The sequence below is a fragment of the Lithobates pipiens genome, unplaced genomic scaffold, assembly GCF_037356315.1.
Source record: "Lithobates pipiens isolate NorthernLeopardFrog02 unplaced genomic scaffold, aLitPip1_a1.2 Scaffold_28, whole genome shotgun sequence".
NCBI classification, from domain to species: domain Eukaryota; kingdom Metazoa; phylum Chordata; class Amphibia; order Anura; family Ranidae; genus Lithobates; species Lithobates pipiens.
Genome location: NW_027507789.1, coordinates 48,228,705 through 48,249,545, shown reverse-complemented (window position 1 = coordinate 48,249,545; position 20,841 = coordinate 48,228,705). Strand labels below are relative to the sequence as shown.

Sequence of the window (20,841 nt, the reverse complement as noted above, 5' to 3'; positions counted from 1 at the left end):
GCTGCTCTCTTTCCTTTATGCTGGAAAATCCAATCAGCACTGGAAGCCAATGGCTGCCAGCACGATCAGTAGGTTCTGGCAAGGGGGCAGTACCCCTGTCAGAATACAATAGCACAGCCGGGACGATTGCTACACTAACATTGCTTGTGTTAGTACGGTAAGCTCTCAGTTTTTGTTTGTTCAGCCCACTGGCAGCCTTCGTTCTCCCTGGCAGCCTGTGAACTTCAGCACTGAAATTCGGCCAGTTCAGCAGGGACGGGCCGAATTTCGATCCGTGTAGGGGCACCCTTATTGTACACAAGTTTATCTATCGGTCAACTTGTGTGCAACCAGCCAGGTCGGGTTTTCCCGAACAATTATGCTAATCGTTGTGTTCTGCTGGCAGGGAAGGTTCACTGCTGGCTAAACACTATGGCGATGCGGGAGGGATTCCCCCATCAACACTGTGTTGATGGGGAAATCAAGCAATTTTCTTTCCTTCCACCAGTGGAAGTGACATATCTTTTTTTTTTCCAAGGCGAAGGCAGAGTTTCAATAGGAAAGAGACTTGCTCTGAGCTTCAAGGAAAATGGTGGCCTCCAGGAAGAAGAAACAGAGCAATGCTGGAGGAAATTTGAAGCGCACACTATTTTAGCATAATTATTATGTGGAATGTATGTCCTTTTGTTAAAGAACATTAATTGTTATCAAACGGTTATGGGTAAAGTTCCGCTTTAAAAGCGCCACTCACACGGCAAAAAAAACTGAGATCGGAGTGCTCTTTTATGAAGTTGAACACAACCCATTGCACAATGCCTAGCACTATTGGAGGTAAATGAGGGCTTGTTTTAGGCTTTATGCACACAGCCAGATAGAAATACGGCAACTAGTTTGCAGAATATTGTTGGTAAAAACTGGCAGCAAGATACATAAAAAGTACTGTACATATGTAACGTTTCAGCAACATGTATACAGCATTACAATGTGTTACGTTTTCCGCTATCACTGCTCAGGGCTGTCATCGTAAGTCTGAGGCGCCTTTGCCACTGATTATACACTACTAAAACAAGGAAGCCACATAGCATTCTACTGTTAATAGAACACAAGTGGCTTCTTCTGTCTAGCATTCTTCTGTGGCTAGGAGACTTTACTCTACATCAGAGCAATTTCAAAGCGGCACATCAGTGCGATTTGTGCATCCGATTTCCCTGCAGCTTGTGACTTCATTTAACAGTCAAGCCAAGTCACAGTGAAATCCGAAAAAAGTACTGTAGGAACCTTTTTTTCAAACGTCATGAAACGTGGTTATTTGAACAGTTCCATTGCCAGCAATGAGGCGCGACTTGTCATAAAATTTGGAACTGTCAAATCATACATATCGTTTCTAAAGCACTGTTACATTGTTAATCTGGTTGAATAGAAAATAGAAAACCTCCATATACACTAACCACTACCCACAGTTGATCCAAAAGGAAAGAAGAAAAAAAAACAAAAAACCCGTCTTTTTTTTGGGGGGGGGGGGGATACCCTCTTTTTAGAGAGTCCCAGCTCCCACTCTTCCTTCTGATGATGGTAGGAAGATCCCCTCTATCCCCTCCCTCTCAGCAATCATCGGGGACACGTCACAGGTCCCAGATGATTGAGCAGCCAATCGCGGCTTGCGCATGCACAGTGGGTGCCCAGCTGTGAAGCAACACCCGGGCGTCCCCAGTTACAATGCTGGCGCCACAGAGGATGGGGAGACGAGCAGGGCTTCGTTCCCCCACATCGCTGGACCTGGGACAGGTAAGTGTCCAATTATTAAAAGTCAGCAGCTGCAGTATTTGTAACATGCCCATCATTGCAGCCTGTTTAGTGTCCTTCTGCAGCCTCTAACATGCCCATCATTGCAGCCTGTTTAGGGTCAATCTGCAGACTCGCCAGTGCTGGATTACACAGATCAGCGATCTCCTGTGTATCTGGCACTCAGTCACTCACAGTCCCGCCCGGCCCATATGATGGACAGAACACAGTGATCCAATGCCGGGCCATCCCAATTATGTACATGAGCTCCCCCATTCTCCTGAAGAAGGTATTCCATAAATTTGCCTTCTTTTTGTCCCCAGTAACCCCTTCAGATTATTATGTGAAGGGCCTATGTGCTCAGACCTGACCTTTTAACTATTGATATATTTGAAGAATTTTGTTAGGGTTTGTCCTACTCTCTTTTGCAATCTGTTCGTTTTGAATTTTTGTGGCTTTGATTCCCTTTTTACAATTCATGTAACACCAACATGAGGATAGTGCTCCTTTATTTTTATATTTTTTAAACCGTTTAAAAATCTTATTTATAGCTTTTTTTTTTTTTAAAAGAGAATGACTTTGCAATAAACAAAACAAAAACCTTATACTCACCTAGGTCCGATGCTGCAGCTGTCCCCTGCCGGCTCTGCAGTGAGAACTGAGCGATCAGTTTTCCACTTCCACTGAGGAGAGAGCCGGGACTGTCAGTCTCCGGCTCTCTGCTCTCCCTTCAGCACTCACTGGAGCACTGGGCTGTGGAGGGGGCGGGAGGGGCTGGTTTAGGCTCTTGGCGGATCGCTAAGTGTCTGAGCCAGATGCTGGTCCAGGGTTTTGGGTGGATCCCAACAATATGTTTGGGATCTTTCCACAGTCTGGACCAGCTCTGCGTCATCAGCCGACAGCAGGCTTTAGCCTGCTATAGGCTGAAAACTGGTCACAGGAGTGCAGAATGAACTGCACTCATGTGATCCATAAGTACAAAAAAAGCTTTGGTTGTAGGCCACATAGGTTTTATATAGTTTTTTTTTATTTTTCATATTGTTTGGAAGAATTCCCATTTCTGTTCTGTGTCCATCTTTTATATTTCCAGTATGTGCTTGTTGTTGGTAGTGAACATTAACCACTTCCGCCTAACTACGTCATACGTCGTCACAGACATCATTCAGATATTTTCTTTTACTGCGAGTGATTCCCTGCACCATAAAAGCAATCATAGCTGTGAAAATAAGAATGGCTGCACATCCAAAGGTTCCAAAGTGCCTTTATTGAAGATCACCAGAATACACCAGGGACATCAGATATTTAGTCATCTAGATGTGTTTCACACATCCAACCTGTGCTTAATCATCACATTACCATATTTCGATATCGTCTTTCACTGCGGGCGATTGCCTATGCCGAAAAATAATCATAGCGTGTTCAGCTGCTTGATTGTTTTTTACAGGCGGCGGGAGGGGACATCTCCCGCCGCCGTGCAATCGGTGAGCCGGGGAACGAATCGGCCAGTGGCAGCCATTTACCGTACAGCTGTCCGAGGAACAGATGGTCCTCAGTCGTCTCTATGACCATCGGAGCAACGTTATGTGGTCACGTCCGGCCTCAGCAGTTGTAAACACTGCCGTTGCTGTGGCTCTGGAGCCGGGATGGTGTTTTTTTTCCTTTGCTTTAGGCTTTCCAGCCTAGAGGAGAGAGCTGGGAACTTCTAGAATCCAGATCTTGCTGTAAAGCACCTGTCATGCCCTATTCCTATTACAAGGGATGTTTACATTCCTTGTAATAGGAATAAAAGTGATAAAAAAACTAAACAAAAAAAAAACACAAATGTAAAAAGGAAAACTGTCAAAATATAAAGATAAAAAAGATAAAAAAAAACGCAAAGCCCCCTGTCTCTTTGTGCTTGCAGAACCAAAAGCATACCCAAGTCGTGCCCGCATATGTAAATGGTGTTCAAACCACACATGAGGTATCGATATGTGAACGTTAGAGCAAAAGCAATTTTTTCAGGTTGTTCCATTTACATATGCTTTAGCTAACTAAAAAGGATAGCAAAGCAGAGGATACGCTGCTTAGTCACAATGAGGTTGATTTACTAAAATTGGAGTGCAAAATCTGGTGCAGCTCTGCATAGAAACCAATAAGCTTTCAGTTTTTTTTTTTTTTTTTGCCAGCTTGAATAAGCTGAAGTTAGAAGCCGATTGGCTACCATGCAGAGCTACACCAGATATTGCACTCCTCAGTTTTAGTAAATCAACCTCACTCTGTCTGGCAGCCTTAACCTGTGATTTGGTTTTGTAGTAAAAGGAAAGGAAATCAATGATCACATGACTGGCTCTACAAGAGGGAAGAGCCACATTATTTCTGCACCGAGCTTTGCTTCTAGCAAATTGAAGTAGAAGAGTTATCCGATTAAGCACGACTGGCAGGTAAGTGCAGAGGTGCACACAGGAGGGGGTCTTATAGTAATTGCATTGCTAGCACAATCTTCCTCGAGCCATAAATGTAGCACAAATGCACGCAGAGCTCAGTTGAAGGCATGCATTTGTATTAAAAGCATGCGTTTGGTTTGCGCAGAAGGTCGGGAATGGCGCACACTGTTCCAGTGGCAGGACCTGCCATAAAAAGTTCCCCAACAGTGACAGCTCTGCATAAGCAATACATCAGATGCTTTTTCATCATTTGTATGACCCTAAGTTGAGGACCAAAGACTGCTTTATGGGGTTGTTTGGGGGCAGTCAATTACACTATATGGCCAAAAGTTTATTGACACCTGACCACTGCACTAATATGAGATTGCAGGACATCCAATTCCAAAGCCGTGGACATTAATATAGAGTTGGGACCCAGGTTTTCTCCTAAAGAACATCCACTATTTCACTAGAGATTAAAGCGCATCAGCGGGAAATTGTTACCAGACAGTAAAAAGAACATTTCTGAAGTTAGGCTCTGATGTTGAAGAAGATCTGGCTAGCAATCTGCATTTCAATTCACCCTAAATGTGGTAAATGGGGTTAAGGACAGGGCTATGCAGGCCACTGGAAATTCTCCACACCAAACTCATTAAACCATGTCTTTATGAAGGTGGCTTTGCGCACAGGGGTTAAGAATGCTGGATCAGACCCTTCCCTGAACTGTAAACCCTTACAAACCACTTTGACCTACATGTAAGCCTAGATTAAGGCTTACCTGTAGGTCCAAGAAATATCTCCCAAACCTATACGGTTTAGGAGATATTTGCCCGAAGATAGGCACCGCTATCTACGGCGCACGCGCCGTAGACAGCGGCGTGCAGGCGCACTGAGCGGGGCATCGTCGATGACGGCAATGCCGTGAGTCTCGGCTCCCGTGCGCATGCGTGGGAGTGACATCATCGCTGCTCTGGCGAATCAGAGCGCTGGAGCAGCGAGACCCACGGAGACCCACCAAGAAGATGGACGCTCGGAACTACAGGGGACAGCAGTGACTTCGCTGGCTCCTGTGTCAGGTAAATGACACATAATGGACTACTATGCGATGCATAGTAGTTCATTATGCTTTACCTTTACAGGGAATAAAAGAGGAAGTAAACCCATCAGGGTTTACTTCCTCTTTAAAGAGTAATTACACTTTTGTTGAGAAAAAAAAATCACTCCCCTCTGGGCGATCTATGTACAATACAAGGATTTTTAACAAACTTTGTTGCAGATTCCCAACTTGTTATTCTGAAGAAATCCATGTTCGTTTGTCTGTGGGAAAGTGAATCTAAGGGGAGTGGTGTCATAATTCAATCGGCTGCACCTGCAATGCACTAATGAGCAAAGTTTCTGGGCCTGCATCCCTTTAAATGTGATTTCCTATTGGGAGTATCTCACCAAAAAAAATAAAAACTTATGCAGGGGATGCCAGAAACCTGCATGAGCCAATCACACAAGCAGGAAATTATGTTTCTGGGGGGCGTTCTGTACACATTCTGTGTATAGAACACCTCCTGGTAGCCATTTTGAATATATGAAGCTGCAGATTGAAAAGGAAATTATGTAACTGAATAACATTCAATTACAATATGACTTGCGTTGCATTGTAAACGCTATATTATTTTTTCTTTATTTGCTTTTCCCCCCCCACGAAAGTGGAGTTACCCTTTAATGCATTAAGGTAAAAATCCTGTGTCACAGAATCCCCCCACTTATACATACCTGAGCCCATTCTCGATCCAGCGCTGTGCAGCGCTCTGTAGCTCCTCACCGGACAGATTGATAGCTATTGGCTGCCACTGCTGTCAATCATATCCTATGATGAGGGAGCGGGGACAGGCAGCTCCGTTTGTCAATGGCTCCTGCTGCTACCAGCAAAGCATGTGAGACCAGGAAGAGGGGTGAGAAAATCTGCAGCCTGGGGAAAGCACTGGATCGATAAAGGAGCTAAACAACTGAAAGGGAAGGGGGGCAACAAGTAGTGAAGAGAATGCATTAAGGTAAAAAAAAAAAGTGTTTAGAGCTACTTTAAAACCCTTAACCTTCCTCTGAACTCAATTTGGAGGGGTGTCCATATCACCCAATGCCAATATGTGACAGGTGTGCACCGAAACAGGACACATAACTCATAAAACTATTAGCAAAGTTTTAAAAAGTCAGACGAAAAAAAAAAAAAAAACCTCTGCCGCACAATAAATTTCACCACAACTATTCACCTGGAAAACAATAAAGTTGACAAAAGCAACTCTAGCCAAATTTTCAGCAAAAAACAAAAATCTTTATGCCTTTTTTTCCCATGAGCCTCTGCTTTGGATGCAGGTTATGCCAACACACTACACCAAGATAACTATTGAAATAAAATGAACTACATGCACATAGATCAAACAGTACATCCAAAGAGAAGATAAAAAAATAACTAAAAGAAACGAAAACGAAAAAAAAAAAAATAAAAAAAAAGGGAACCATGGTTAGTGCAAATTCCTCAAATTCATGACATGAAACAAATGGGGAAGATTGGAAATGGACTGGATTTGTCGCTGTACCAATATGCATTCCCATTCAGGCTGACGAGACTCAAGGAATGAAATGATTTGTTTTTGATTTTTTTTTTTGTTTCTTTACCCCACAGAGCAACAGAGAAGGATGGATACTCAGCAAAATAAAAGTCAAAATAAAAACTGGAGAATAAATTAAAAAGCAACAAGACCACGACAATGTTAGGAAAAAAGCGAGCGGTTATCGGGACATTAAAAAAATAAATAAAAAAAAATAGAGAATATAGATGATTGCAATTGAGGAGAAGCTACAGATTCCTACTTACAAGATTTATAAGAAAGGAGAATTTGGATAAAAGATGCTGCAAGATAACAGAAATAAAATGGAAAGAAATCAAAAGGACAGAAGTAGTTACAAGAAAGTACTTTAAATTATGGTGTAAAGTTCAATTTAAATAAGGAAGGCTTACTCTCATTTTTCCTTTAAAAGAATAAAAGAAAAAAAAAGAAAAAAAAAAAAAAAAAAAAAGGAAAAAATAAAATAAAAATAAAAAAAATGAGTGGGGTAGGGGGGAGAGGGGTGACAGTGACATGTGAGTTTGGGAAACACTGGGCACAACAATGGAAAATAAATCCACAAAAATGGAGGATGGCATCTACCTACTGGGGTATAACTGGTCTAATGAAATGAATTGGTCTCTTCCCAGCCATATCCATACCTTGTCAATGAAACACTGAGAACACTGAGCAGAAAGACCATACCATGGAACAGAACCTAAAATATCTTCAGATGCTTTAAAGGACAATTTTATGTATACACTAAACTCCTCTGACCCACCCTCGACTTCTCCTGAGCAACCGTACCCTAACACCCCCCCCCGTCCCCCCCCACATAGCTTATCTCTACAGAATAGCAGAGCCACGGCCTGGAGCACTGTTCACTTCATTTTTGGCAGAAATCCTCTTTGGCACCAGCCTAGCCTTTGCCATGACACCTCATAGACTTGTATGGGCTCACCCAGACACTGGAGCTGCTATAAGTGATGACCCCCCCAAAAGAGTGTGCAAGGTTTCAACGAACATGCCAGACCACCCCCCAAAGAGGACGATTGCCCAAGCTGGAGTACACAGTGCTGCAGAATGTGGCTCTGCTACAGGGGTAAGTAAAGTAGCTGAAGTGGGGTCGTTAGTGTAGATAAGTTTGAAAAGTATGTGGGTTATGGAAATTTAGTGCATAAAATACAGTTGTCCTTTAAACCGTTTAATCTCCAAGAATTTACGGACAGTTTTCAGTGTTTAATATTTAACTTGGGGATTGATAATCATCCAGGATCCTAGAACACGTAGAGCTAGCCAATTATAGTTGCATAAAAAAAACAAAACATATGAAGGTTGCAGCTGCTGTAAGATCCAAAAAATATATTTTAAATCAGACCGTGTAGGAAGTGTGTCACTATTAATTCTTAGTGAATGCTGGGGTAAGAGGGTTGTTTAAAAGAACTGTGCATAAGGCTGTAGTTGGGAGAATAGAGGTTTTAAAGTGGTAGTAAAGTTTTTCTTTTTGAACTCGTACCTTATAGGCTTACCTGTAGGTACACTGAATATCTCCTAAACATGCACTGTTTAGGAGATATTCACAGCATGCAGCCAGCGACATCGCCAGTGCATGCGCTCTGAAGGAACAGCATAGTCGTGCTGTCCCTTTAGAGATCTGTGCCACGGGAGTGAGGTCATCGCGGCTCGGCCAATCATGTAGCCTTTAAAAAAGGCCGGGTGAAGGTAGAAGCCCCGTCAGTGGTGCCATTGCACCGCTGGAGGGTTTCGTTGTAAGCATTTCATAATGTGCTAGTATGCTATGCATAAACGGAATTTAGTTTAAAAGTGAACCACACTTTCATGTATAACAGTGAATTTGGTGGAACTGACTCATCACCACCACATGACCAAGACTATCCAAACTTTATGGGGGGGGGGAGGGGGGGGTGGTGGTGGAGGAGAGCGTGGCCAACTTCCCTAAGGGCTACCTCTGCAGTAATTCATTAAATGGTACATTTTCATCACAGAGACAATATAAATCAATATCAAGGTGAAAGCATATACATCTGAGCAAGGTATGAACACATTTTAGGTAATAGTGCATGGATATAACTAAGAAGAGCAACACATGATTCATTTCATCTATGCAGGTAGGATGAAAAAAGTCAGATGCATCTATGTCCATCCCTCCCTCACCTGCTCACTTACGAGCAGTTTAATCTGCAGGCAGGAAATATGGTCAATTCTGAGAGGAGACAACTATAGGCTGGCATACCTGTCATACTACTGTCTCGATTGACCCCATTCTGCAGCTTGCATTGAACCAGGGCAGCATCAAACAGCCAGGAGCCAAACAGGTTCAAGATACTGTTGACTTTGGGCCTTGTTGGAGCTGGTAAGGGACGTGGCTCAGAGTTTGTTTGGTTCGGGCTGGACAGTGGGGATGTGGAAGACGGCTGCTGTTGAACCTTTGTGCTGTGCGTTGTGTTTACCTTAAATAAAGAAAAAAAATATATAAGAAAAATAGTAAACAACTATTACCCACACACAGAAAAACAAACACTGGGAAAAAACAAAAAAAAAAAACAAACATACACATATATATATATATATATATATATATATATATATATATATATATATTTGTAATATTGTATATTTGTAAGTTTGCCCGCGAAATGAAGAGTCTATAATTTTTTTTTTTTTTTTATAGCATTAGGTGACTCAACTTTACAGATCTTCTCTAAATCCTTAAGGTTTCCTGGCTGTCTCTTGACAGTTGTGCTCCTTCTTGAGTCATTCCTTTGTTGCCTTGGCGGTATGTTTTGGGTCATTGTGATGCTGGAAGACCCATCCACAACCCATCTTTAGTGTTCTGTCTGAGGTAAGAAGGTTCTCTTCCAAGATTTTACAATACATGGCCCCTCAATGCAGCAAAGTCAGCCTATACCTTTAGCAGTAAAAAGCCCCAAAGCATAATGTTTCCTCCTCTATGCTTGACTGTAGGGATACTGTTCTTACGGTCATATAGTCAGTATTTTTCTTCCTCCAAACATGGCGAGGCAAGTTAATGCCAAAGAGCTCAATTTTGGTCTCATCTGACCACAGCACTTTCTCCCAATCCTTCTCGGAGTCATTTAGATGTTCATTGGCATGACCGTACATATGCCTTCTTGAGGATGGTGACTCGCCGTGTTTGGAGGAGAAAAAAATGCTGACTGTATTATCCCTACAGTCAGGCACGGAGGTGAAAACATCATGCTTTGGGGTCGTTTCTCTGATAAAGGTACAGACCAACTGAGGGGCAAATGGATGGGGTCATGTATTGTAAAATCTTGGATGAGAGAGCCTTCTTCCCTCAGCCAGAACACAGGAGGTGGGTTGTAGATGGGTCTTTCAGCATGACAATGACCCAAAGCATACACGGCAACAAAGGAATGGCTCAAGAAGAAGCACATTAAAGGTCATGGAGTGGCCTAGCCAGTCTCCAGACTTTAATCCTATAGAAAATGTATAGAGGGAGCTGAAACTTCGAGGTGCCAAGTGACAGCCAATAAACCTTAAGTATTTAGAGAAGATCTCGAAAAAATCAGTGGACCAAAATCCTTCTAAAGACGTCTGCAAACCTGGTCACTAACTACAAGAAACGCCTTACCTCTGTGCTTGCCAACAAGGGTTTCTCCACCAAATTATGTTTTTTTTTTCTAACAAATGTTTACTGTAGAACAAATAAGCATTACAATGTCATGATCAACAGAAGTACATCCATAAACACACAAAGAGGAGGATGTCTGTATCAATCCAGTGACCTAATCCCCAATCCGGTGTATTACATTCAATACATTCTATTGAATAAGTTTACCAAAAATGTAAATATTGCAGAATATACAGCTACATAACCAAGCTTCATTTCATGCTGAATAAACTAAATTATTAACGTATCTTAAATAGAAAACTATCTTTAGATATATTTTTACTCCAAAAGCATTTTAATAAAATAAATGTAAAAAAAAAAAAATTATAATCATCAATTTGTATCCATCCTGGTTACAGTTCTACAGAGGCCGTTAGGGAGCTTTGTGTGTAAAGGGTCTTTATACATGTAGTGTAAAACACTGAAGCCTGTCTCTTGTCTACCTTTTAATTTTGTACATGCTTGCACACACTTCCTTATAAACACATGCTGCATAATTTTATGGCTGCAGATCAACCTATCAGGGATCGGCCAAGAAAGGGGGAATGAAGATACAACCACATAGGGCACGTCTGCAGAAGGGGGCACTAAAAGGGTAGAACCACCAACCTGCTGAAGTGCTCAAATCTCACTTTGGCTGTTTTTTTTGCCTTGGGTGCTTAATGACCTTGTCCCAGCACAGCAACCTATTCTAGTAACCTAGAAGGAGGAAAAAAATAACCATCTAAACCCATACCTCCCAACTTTTTGAGATGGGAATGAGGGACACCTATCAGCAAAAGTATGCACACCCCATTGAACATCCCCCCCCCCCTCCTAAAGGAGAATCATACAAAAAAACAAGATTGGTTAAAACCAAAAGTGTTGTTTTTTTTTAATGCTACTATTCCTTTATGCCAGCTTTTGGAATTTACAAAGGCAGCAATTTAGAAATCAAATGAAAGGTTTAGTGCTGGAAAACTATTTCGATAGATAAAAAGTGCATTTTATATACATCTTTATAGATAAACCCAAATGAGGGATAAATGAGGAGGAATGAGGGACAGTCCCTCGAAATCAGGGACAGTTGTGAGCCGTCTAATCCCCAGTGGGTAGGGATGAGCTCGGGCGTGTTTGCATGGAACACGTGCAGAGCCCACCAGGAAGTCGGCACAGCCCTGTGCTAGTCAGGGCAGTGAGACATTGCAGCCGCACATCAGGGCAATGTCTCACTGCCTGTGACTAGCACAGGGCTGTGCCGACTTCCTGGTGGGCTCTGCACGTTTTCCATGCGAACACGCCTGAGCTCATCCCTACCAATGGGTAATTCAGTTTTCAACCAACCATTCTAAACCAAAAAATTAAATTTCCAGTTAATCATCATTTTCAAAAGAAAAAAAAATAGATATTTGACTCCATATTCTTCTAGAACTCTCCAGCAAATTGACTTACGCTTGCTTTCATGGTGGTTTTGTTAACCGTGACAGCTCGATGTCTCCGGCTGTGTGGAGGCGTGGTATTCATTGCGGTGTTCTGTGGCATGCTTAGCCGATTCACAGGAGTGGGTGGAGCACTGTCAGCCCTGGGGCGAGAGATACCTAGTGGCAAGTAAATAAGTTACTATGAGAAGGCCAACGTAAACAAATGTTAGGATTTGGAGATTAACCACCTACACACCCATTACAATCAACTAAACAAATCAACGCATAAATGTTTTATCTTTGGCACTGATGGAGAAGCTCATCACAGTGACCAAGAATAATACATTTGACCTCAATTATTATAGCAAGTTCAAGTGCTTGGACTATAGTGGACAGAAATGTCATTGTTTATAGGTTATGCTCTGGGTTATAGGCCAGAGTGCTAAGATGTTATGTCCTTCTGGTTCTTCAGTATCAAGTCAACATCTAGATTTATTTATTATTAGTCCCAAAAGTAAAGGATTTGAACCTAAAATGAATTTAATCAAAATGGGTAAAATACTCGCTACTGCTACAGATACCAACCATACTTCTTAATCTTTCTAGCTTCTTGCCATTGTCAGTTGAAAATTCATAAAGCAGATTGTTTTGCCTTGGCTGCTCAGAGATACAAATCAGCTTGGGCCTAACTGGATCCAGATAATAGAACTATCACACCCTCTGCCTAAATATAAATGCATAACCAAGGAAATGGAAAAACAGCAAAGTGTATATAAGACAATAAAAGTTTGAAGGTGAAAGTCAACCTGTTTTCACTTAGAACCCAATGTGACTGCAAACCACTCAGGTACCCTAGAGCAGTGGTCATCAACCCTGTCCTCAGGGTCCACTAACAGGCCAGGTTTGCAAGATAACTGAAATACATCACAGGTGATATAATTTGCTGCTCAGTGATTGCAGTATTCTAGTCTGCATCTCCCCAAGGTAATACATAAAACCTGCCCTGTTGGTGGGCCCTGAGGACAGGGTTGATGACCACTGCCCCAGAGCAGTGGTTTTCAACCTCAGTCCTCAAGTACCTCCAATAGACCACGTTTTCAGGTTGTCCTTTACTTTGCACAGCTGCTTTAAAATCAATGACATGGTATTGTTGAGAGCTATTTTATCTATGGGAAGTTCCCAAAACATGGCCCGTTGAGGGTATTTGAGGACTGGGGTTGAGAACCACTGCCTTATAGTGTCCAGAGCTGTAAAACCCAGGATTCTTCTAAAAATCTCCACTCCAGCTCCTGAGGTCTAGATATGACCTTCACACCCCCCCCCCCCTCCTTAATCAGTGTGGCTATTCGTCGCAATCACAAAAACTGGAAGCCAGAGAAAGTAAGGCAGGCCAAAAAGGATTCCATTTTCTTTCCTGCAACCACAGCTAGTCTCAGATTTTGAAACATTACTGTGCTGCTCATTTCTCCTTGCTTGAGAAAAAGCTTTAATAAATCTGTGCATCCTCTACCTCCGCTGCCTCATTGTTCCCCATTAGATATAAGTGGGGCAGCTTTCAAAAGGTGGAAAGCTTAGTCCTGCCTCCCTACCAAGATGGTCACCTTCACATAGAGACAGTGAAGAACAAGCCATGGTAGGTCAGTATTGTGGAAAAGACTGGCTACAGGGAAACCACAAGCAATACTGGTGACTAGCCCTTTGTCCTCTTGACTGATTTTTTTGGCACTACATCCACAATACAGGTACTTTTTAACATTACCCATCCTGGACCTACATCTCAACATCCCTTTCCTAGCAGATCAAAAAAAAAATAAGGCGAGGATGGTCTTATATGGTTTGTATTGCTATGCAGCTATATAAAATCACCGGCCACTTTATTAGGTACACCTATTCAATTGCTTGGTAACACAAATGGCTAATCAGCCAATCACATGGCAGTAACTCAGTGCAATTATGCATATAGACGTGGTGAAGGCGACTTGCTTGCGTTCAATAGGGAAGAAAGGGGATTGAAGTGACTGAACGTGGTATGGTTGTTGGTGCCAGATGGCTGGTCAGAGTATTTCAAAAACTGCTGATCTGGGATTTTCATGCAAAACCATCTCTAGGGTTTACAGAGAATGGTCAGAAAAAGAGAAAATATCCAGTGAGCGGGAGTTGTGTGGACGAAAATGCCTTGTTGAGGTCAGAGGAGAACGGGCAGACTGGTTCAAGATGATCGAAAGGTTGTAACGAGTAATCACTCATTACAACCAAGGTATCCAGAATACCATCTCTGAATGCACAACACATCGAACCTTGACGCAGATGGCCTACAGCAGCAGAAGACCACACTGGGTTCCCCTCCTGTCAGCTAAGAACAAGAAGCTGAGGCTACAAATTGGCACAGGTTCACCAAAATGGGACAATAAAAAAAAAAATTGGAAAAACATTGCATGGTCTGATGAGTCTAAATTTTAGCTGCAACATTCACATGGTAGGGTCAGAATTTGGCATAAACATGAAAGCATGGATCCACCCTGCCTTGTATCAACAGTTCAGGCTGGTGGTGTAATGCTGCGAGGGATAATTTCTTGGCACATTTTGGGCCCCTTAGTACTAATTGAGCATAGTTTAAACACCACGGCCTACCCAAGTATTTTTGCTGACCATGTCCATCCCTTTATGACTACAGTGTAACCATCTTCTGATGGCTCCTTCCAGCAGGATAATGCTCCATGTCTCAAAGCTCAAATCATCTCACCACTGGTTTCCTGAAGAGGACAATGAGATCACTGTACTCCAATGGCCTCCACAGCCACCAGATCTCAATCCAACAGATCACCTTTGGGAAGTGGTGGAATGGGAGATTCGCATTGTGGATGTGCAGCCGACAAATCTGCAGCAACTGCGTGATACTATCATGTCAATATGGACCTGAAATCTGAGGAATGTTCCCAACACCTTGTTGAATCTATGCCACCAAGAATGAAGGCAGTTCTGAAGGCAAAAGGGGGACAACCCGGTACTAGCAAGGTGTACCTAATAAAAATGGCCGGTGAGCATAAATTATTTTATAATGTAGCTTTGAATTTTAGCGATTGCTAAGAAGAAAAGGAAAACAAACTACAAGACCACCCCAAAAGTTATTTGAAGAATCAATTCATTTGCTTCACGTAATTTAGTATAACATCTTTTCTTTAATAACAATATGCACAGAGCAATGATGTCCCGTTATCAATAACTAGACTTGAGCAGTTTCATGCCGCTTTGAGTTCCTGCACATGATATACCGTTATTAAATAAATACACCCGTTTTTATATGGAAAATGCATTGGTAGATTTTTTTTTTTTTTTTTTAATAAAAGTCTCAAGAGCATTTACAGTATACTTGTAGTGTTTATGTAGTATACTGTAAATCTTCAAAAGTCAATACAACACTACAACTAAACTGTAGTTTAAAATGTAAAGTGATCAACATCCATTGCCAAATTTCCCCATCACCAGTCACACCAAAATCTTGGGAAACATGCTGAAAGATTAGACCATCCTATATAAATCAATCACCAATTTCCTTTAATTCCTAATAGATTTATGAAAGTGCAGTATTCTATATTTTGTAAGTCAATATTTGCTAAAAGATACATAAATGGCTGCGATTTTCAAAATAAATAAAAGGCCAGTACATAAAAATGTAAAGGCTGGGCCCCCCTTCACACTACGCTTGCATTAATGCGACTGAAACAAAGGCTACTTTCAGACGGGGGGGGGGGGGGGGTTGGGGGGTGTTGCCAGTATAATCGGCGCCAATTTTAGCGGGGCTTTACTGCTGTAATAGCTGCACTTTCGACCGCCAGCGGGGGGCACTAACGGCCGAAAAAAAAAAAAAAAAAGGGTTAATAGCACCTGCACTGACTGAAAGATGCTGCTTGCAGGACTTTTTCTAACTACCTGCAAGCGCGCCACCCCAGTGTGAAAGCACTCAGGCTCTCACACTGGGGCTGCAGGGGGGGGTCGTTTTTCAGGCGCTTTACATGTGCCGTTTTTAGCCCAAAAGCGCCGGGAAAACACTGTTAAAGAGGTCAAAAGGATTATACAATTAGACTGTAACCTGCATGGCCAGGATACTCGCTTACCCAGGATCCAGCTACATACTGCTTACAAAGCCGACGAACCACATGTGAACATCTTCTGAGACACGCTCACACATACCAAATTCAAACCAGCATTGAACTGGTGAAGGTAAATAGCAACGCAGAAGTAGAGAAATAAAAGTATACAGTACAGGTTTCCAGAAATCCAATCCCAGCTTCTTTAGGTTCAGACAATGTACTTGTTCTGATGGAAAGGTTAGGGTTACCTGGCCTTGCAGACACCATGGCTGTTAGACAATAACTGGACTAGTACAGATCTTCTATCGACTAGTATTAGGTCACATCTAATTGAACTCTAAAGGGCTGTACACACAGACCAAATATCGGCGGTTCAAGAGAAACTGGCTGACATTAGGCCTGTGTGTACAGCAGCCACTCTGTCAGAAGCCAGCTTCTGTCGAAATGGGCATGACCAAAAAAGGTCTGCCAATCGTGTGTTCTGGTGGGGGGGGGGGTGGCATCCCTCTGTCAGAACACAATAGCTCAGCAAGGGAGATCACTTTACTAACATTGGATTGTTAGTACAGCAACTCCTCCTGACCTTGTTTGTTTTTTGTTAAGTGCGGGGTGAACGGAAAAAAATAAATAAATAAAACCTGTTAGGCTGGGTTCACATATATGCAAATTGGATGTGGATTTCACCGCATCCAACTCGCATGACAGGAGAGTGTGACCAGCTCTCAATGGAACCGGTTCCCACAGGTCCAGGGCGGCCACGGTCCGGATTGTAGATGGGTTTTGTGTGCGTTTGGGTTTGGTTCAGATGAAAATTCAGACCTGTATCACACGTGAACCGATGAACAGACATGCACCGGACCCCAGGCATGAAGCCGCGGCTGCACATACGTGAACCTAGCCTTAATGTGTACCAGGCTTAATGCTGAAGATTCCCCTCAGCTCTTATGAGCATCAGGAATATACCCAGAAATGTATAACCACATGGAAGACCCATTGGCTACAAATGCTGGAGTATGTCCCCAACACTCAGACGAGGAAGCCATGTGAATGAGTTGTGAAATGTAAAGAACAAGCCCAGTTAAGTACAAGAAGGTATATTGTGACATGGATCAAGGAGAACCTTTAAAGACGCTAGGACAGATGAAAAATGCCATTCACTTGTGAGGGCTTATAATATACAAGAAATAAATAGCATGACTCGCAAAACACAGAATACTGCAACTTGGTGGTATTTCCCCCCCGAGTGGACAGGACAGAATCAGCAGTTATTAATAACCAGTTCCTGTAGCCCAGATTTTTAGACCACATTGATGGTAAGTGAAGTAGGAGGCTTAGATACCATATCTGAGTAATCTTTCCAACCCCATGTTCTTAAAGACTGCAACTCCTGAAGAAGAAACATACGAGTTTGCAACAATTAACAGATCTCATAGATATCCCACATAACTGTCTGTTCCTTCAAAGACTGCTGAGGATGCAAGATCCACTCTATTAAAATCTCTAACGGTAGCCATACACTTGGAGGTCTATGTAAAAAAAAAAAAAAGTTTGCTGAATGAATGCGACATACAGCCAACAAAACTTGCAGTGTTCTGTGTAATCTTGTATGATTGTAAACACCGTCCAGTGGCCAATGCATTTTAATTCCTGATTGAGGTACTTTATTTAAAAACAAACAGCACATTATGGTCACTGGATGTTGCTTGCGATCATATGAGACAATTGCATTGCACTGAATATGACATTTCATTGGATCTGTGTGGATGTGCATCTCATTCGTTGACTGAACTTTTTATACATAGACCCCTAAGTGATTTGTGATCTAATTAGGTGCAAGTGATCGCAAACAAGCGATTGATCAATTCAAATTTTAAAAGGCATTGTTCAGAGTAAAGTCGATCACTAGCTTACTAAACTTACTGAATGGAAGGGCTTTGGTTTGAAATTGTAATTAAATTTGATCAGTTTAGCTGCACTGAATGATCATATCGACACGTTCGGTCATATAATTTTGCTACCAGATTATCGGTCATGGATCCTCAGATATATAACCCAACAATCTCTGAATTCCTGTCCCCCAATGAATGAGAAAAACAAAACAAAAAAACAATTATACTGGTTTTACCTGACAAAAGCACTAGAAAATGTTCATCTAGCTTTGTTTTTACCACACATATACCACACTGCTGTACAGCCAGAAGAGAACTACTAATTCTTAGTTCAGCTTCCTGGATCACTTCTCTTATCAGACAGGTGACAAAGCTGCATCAGATGCTACAATATGGAGGTTGAAGATGGAGGACTTATGCTTAAAGAGGCAACGCTGATCCAGGAAATACATGCGCCTGCCTGGATGTGCGGTGAAAAATCACAACATTAGCTGAAAAGAATAAGTATTCCATTGCCTCATTTGAGGAATGGTGCCTTCAAGTAAATGATAACCTTCTGAAGGAACAACAAATCTATATGTAATAGGGGCATCCCTAATAATTTAATTCAATTGTGGAAACCATGGATATCAGCCCCACGGATGGCCCCATCTTCATTGGCTCTTGTTCCCATGTAGGGTGGTAAAATGTAGCATGTGATAAGAAGTACGGTATCAGAAGGAAACTGGGGATGGAGGGCCATACCAGCGGGCAGAAAAGGTACAGGCATACCCCACTTTTAAGTACACAATGGGGTTTATTTTCTAAAGCTGGAAAGTGAAAAATCAGGCTCACTTCTGCATAGAAACCAATGAGCTTCTAACCCCAGCATGTTCAATTAATCTTTGGTAATAAAACCTGGAAGCTCATTGGTTTCTATGCAGAAGTGAGCCAGATTTTGCACTGTCCAGCTTTAGTAAATAAACCCCATTGTGTACTTAAAAGTGGGGTATGCCTGTAATGACATAAGCCACCAGCATAGGATTAGTCGCTTGATTTATTTACTTTTTAATTAACTTTTTTTGGGGGGGGGGGGGGGGGGGAGGTTTATTTATTGGGTTATTTGTGGGGTTTTGTTTTCATTTGATTATTTATTTGTTTTTGTATGTTTGTGGTTGTTATATGTAGATATTTATATGCTAGCTACGTTGTATAGATGATATATGCAAGCAAAAAACAAAGAACAATTTCAGAACTTGCTCTGGACTGACCTTAAGCAAGGTTTTAGAACTAAGGAAATGATGCATTAGTCTAATACTGAGATAAATACTATATTTTCCAATAAGAATGTATTCTGGTCTGTAGTGATGAAAATCTACAATAAAGAAATCTAATAAAAAAAAAAAATTAAAAAAAAATAATAATCCATTGCCAAGCACAACAGATTACAAAATGCATTTCAAATGTGTATTTATCAGAAATTCTGGTTTAAACTGCTTTTAGAGGGTGGCTGAACAATTTACTTGATTGCTTTACAATCCCTTCTGAAGAACCCATGCCCTATAAGCCCCTGTACACATGGTCGGAGATTTCGACAAACAAATCCGTCGGATTTTGTCCGTCGGATCTTGTCCGAAACTGTTGCATACACACGGTCGGACTAAGTTGTCGAAAAATCCGATCTTTCAGAACGTGATGACGTAATTTCGTTACGATGGGACTACGTTCAGGCTAGTAGCCAATAGCTTTGATGTAGGAATTTGATCTGAGCATGCGTGGCACTTTGTCTGATCAAAATTCTCTACACATGATCGGAGTATGTCCGATCGAACCAGTTGGTCGGAAAATATTTCCAACAAGTTGGAAAATTGGGTCCGACGAATATTCCGACGGAATCAGTCCGATGCATACCACACACAGTCGGATTATCCGACAACACGGTCCGATAGGACACATTCCGACGGATTCTCCGACCGTGTGTACAAGGCTTAAAAGAGTATGCCTGTGTGAATAGCAGACAATCCCACCACTACTTTTATCCTGGAAGATTATGTGCCCACAAAATATAACCTGCCTGGCAAACTTCCGTAACTTGAGGTCCCTGGGAATATTAAACACATCCCAATTATGCTAAAATTTGATAAATTATATATAGCTGAGTGGAACTGGAATAGTTTATTCAATACAAAAATGACAAATAGGGACTGCTGAACTAAAAGGTACTTAAAGCTAATGTTTACACAAAAATCAAGGTGACTCTGTATAATATATCGGCATATTCATTTGGTAAACGCAGCTAGTGTAAGCACATGAACTTAACTTGGTATATAAGCTCTTGAAATCCCCGTATGGCAGCACTGAGACAAGAAAATAGAGGTGCAGCCCTAGTGGCCAATCAAAGGTCTGACATGCAAATATGCTAACAGGAGGAAAGAGCTGAGAGACAATCTCATCAGTCTACTGCTGCTTCTTTACTGCCCAATCAGGAGGGTGAGGGTGAAAAGAGTAACTCATTGTATTTCCTTGACTAAGGTCATCCATCTGGCTGTGCGGTGTAATAGGGCTGGTAAATGGATAGAAAAACAAATCCTTTGGCAGGTCAAACTCCCCTATTTGTATTTCATTTATATACAGTGCTCTTCAAAGAGTAGTAATACCACTTGAAATTTTCCACGTCGTCATGTTACAATCAAAAAAGTAAATGTATTTTATTGGGATTTTATGTGATCGAACAACACAAAGTGGCACATTGTGAAGTGGAAGGTTACAGATATCTGAAAAGTGTGGCGTGCATTTGTATTCAGCCCCCTTTACTCTGATACCCCTAACTAAAATCTAGAGGAACCAATTGCCTTCAGAAGTCACCTAGTTAGTAAATAGAGTCCAACTGGGTGTAATTTAGTCTCAATATAAATACAGCTGTTCTGTGAATCCTTCAGAGGTTTGTTAGAGAACCGTAGTGAACAAACTGCATCATGAAGGCCAAGAACACACCAGACAGGTCAGGGATTAAGATGTGCAGAGGTTTAAAGCCGGGTTAGGTTAT

At 41.8% G+C, this 20,841-nt stretch overlaps 1 protein-coding gene across 1 annotated transcript in view; it reads right to left on the bottom strand.

Moving 5' to 3' along the window:
* RALGAPB (Ral GTPase activating protein non-catalytic subunit beta) overlaps positions 1–20,841 on the bottom strand; it is a 130,203-nt gene that overhangs the window by 61,596 nt on the left and 47,766 nt on the right. Inside the window, 2 exon segments of the mRNA XM_077459180.1 lie at positions 9,018–9,234; positions 11,868–12,013. Of these exon segments, the coding sequence (XP_077315306.1) occupies positions 9,018–9,234; positions 11,868–12,013 (363 nt within the window).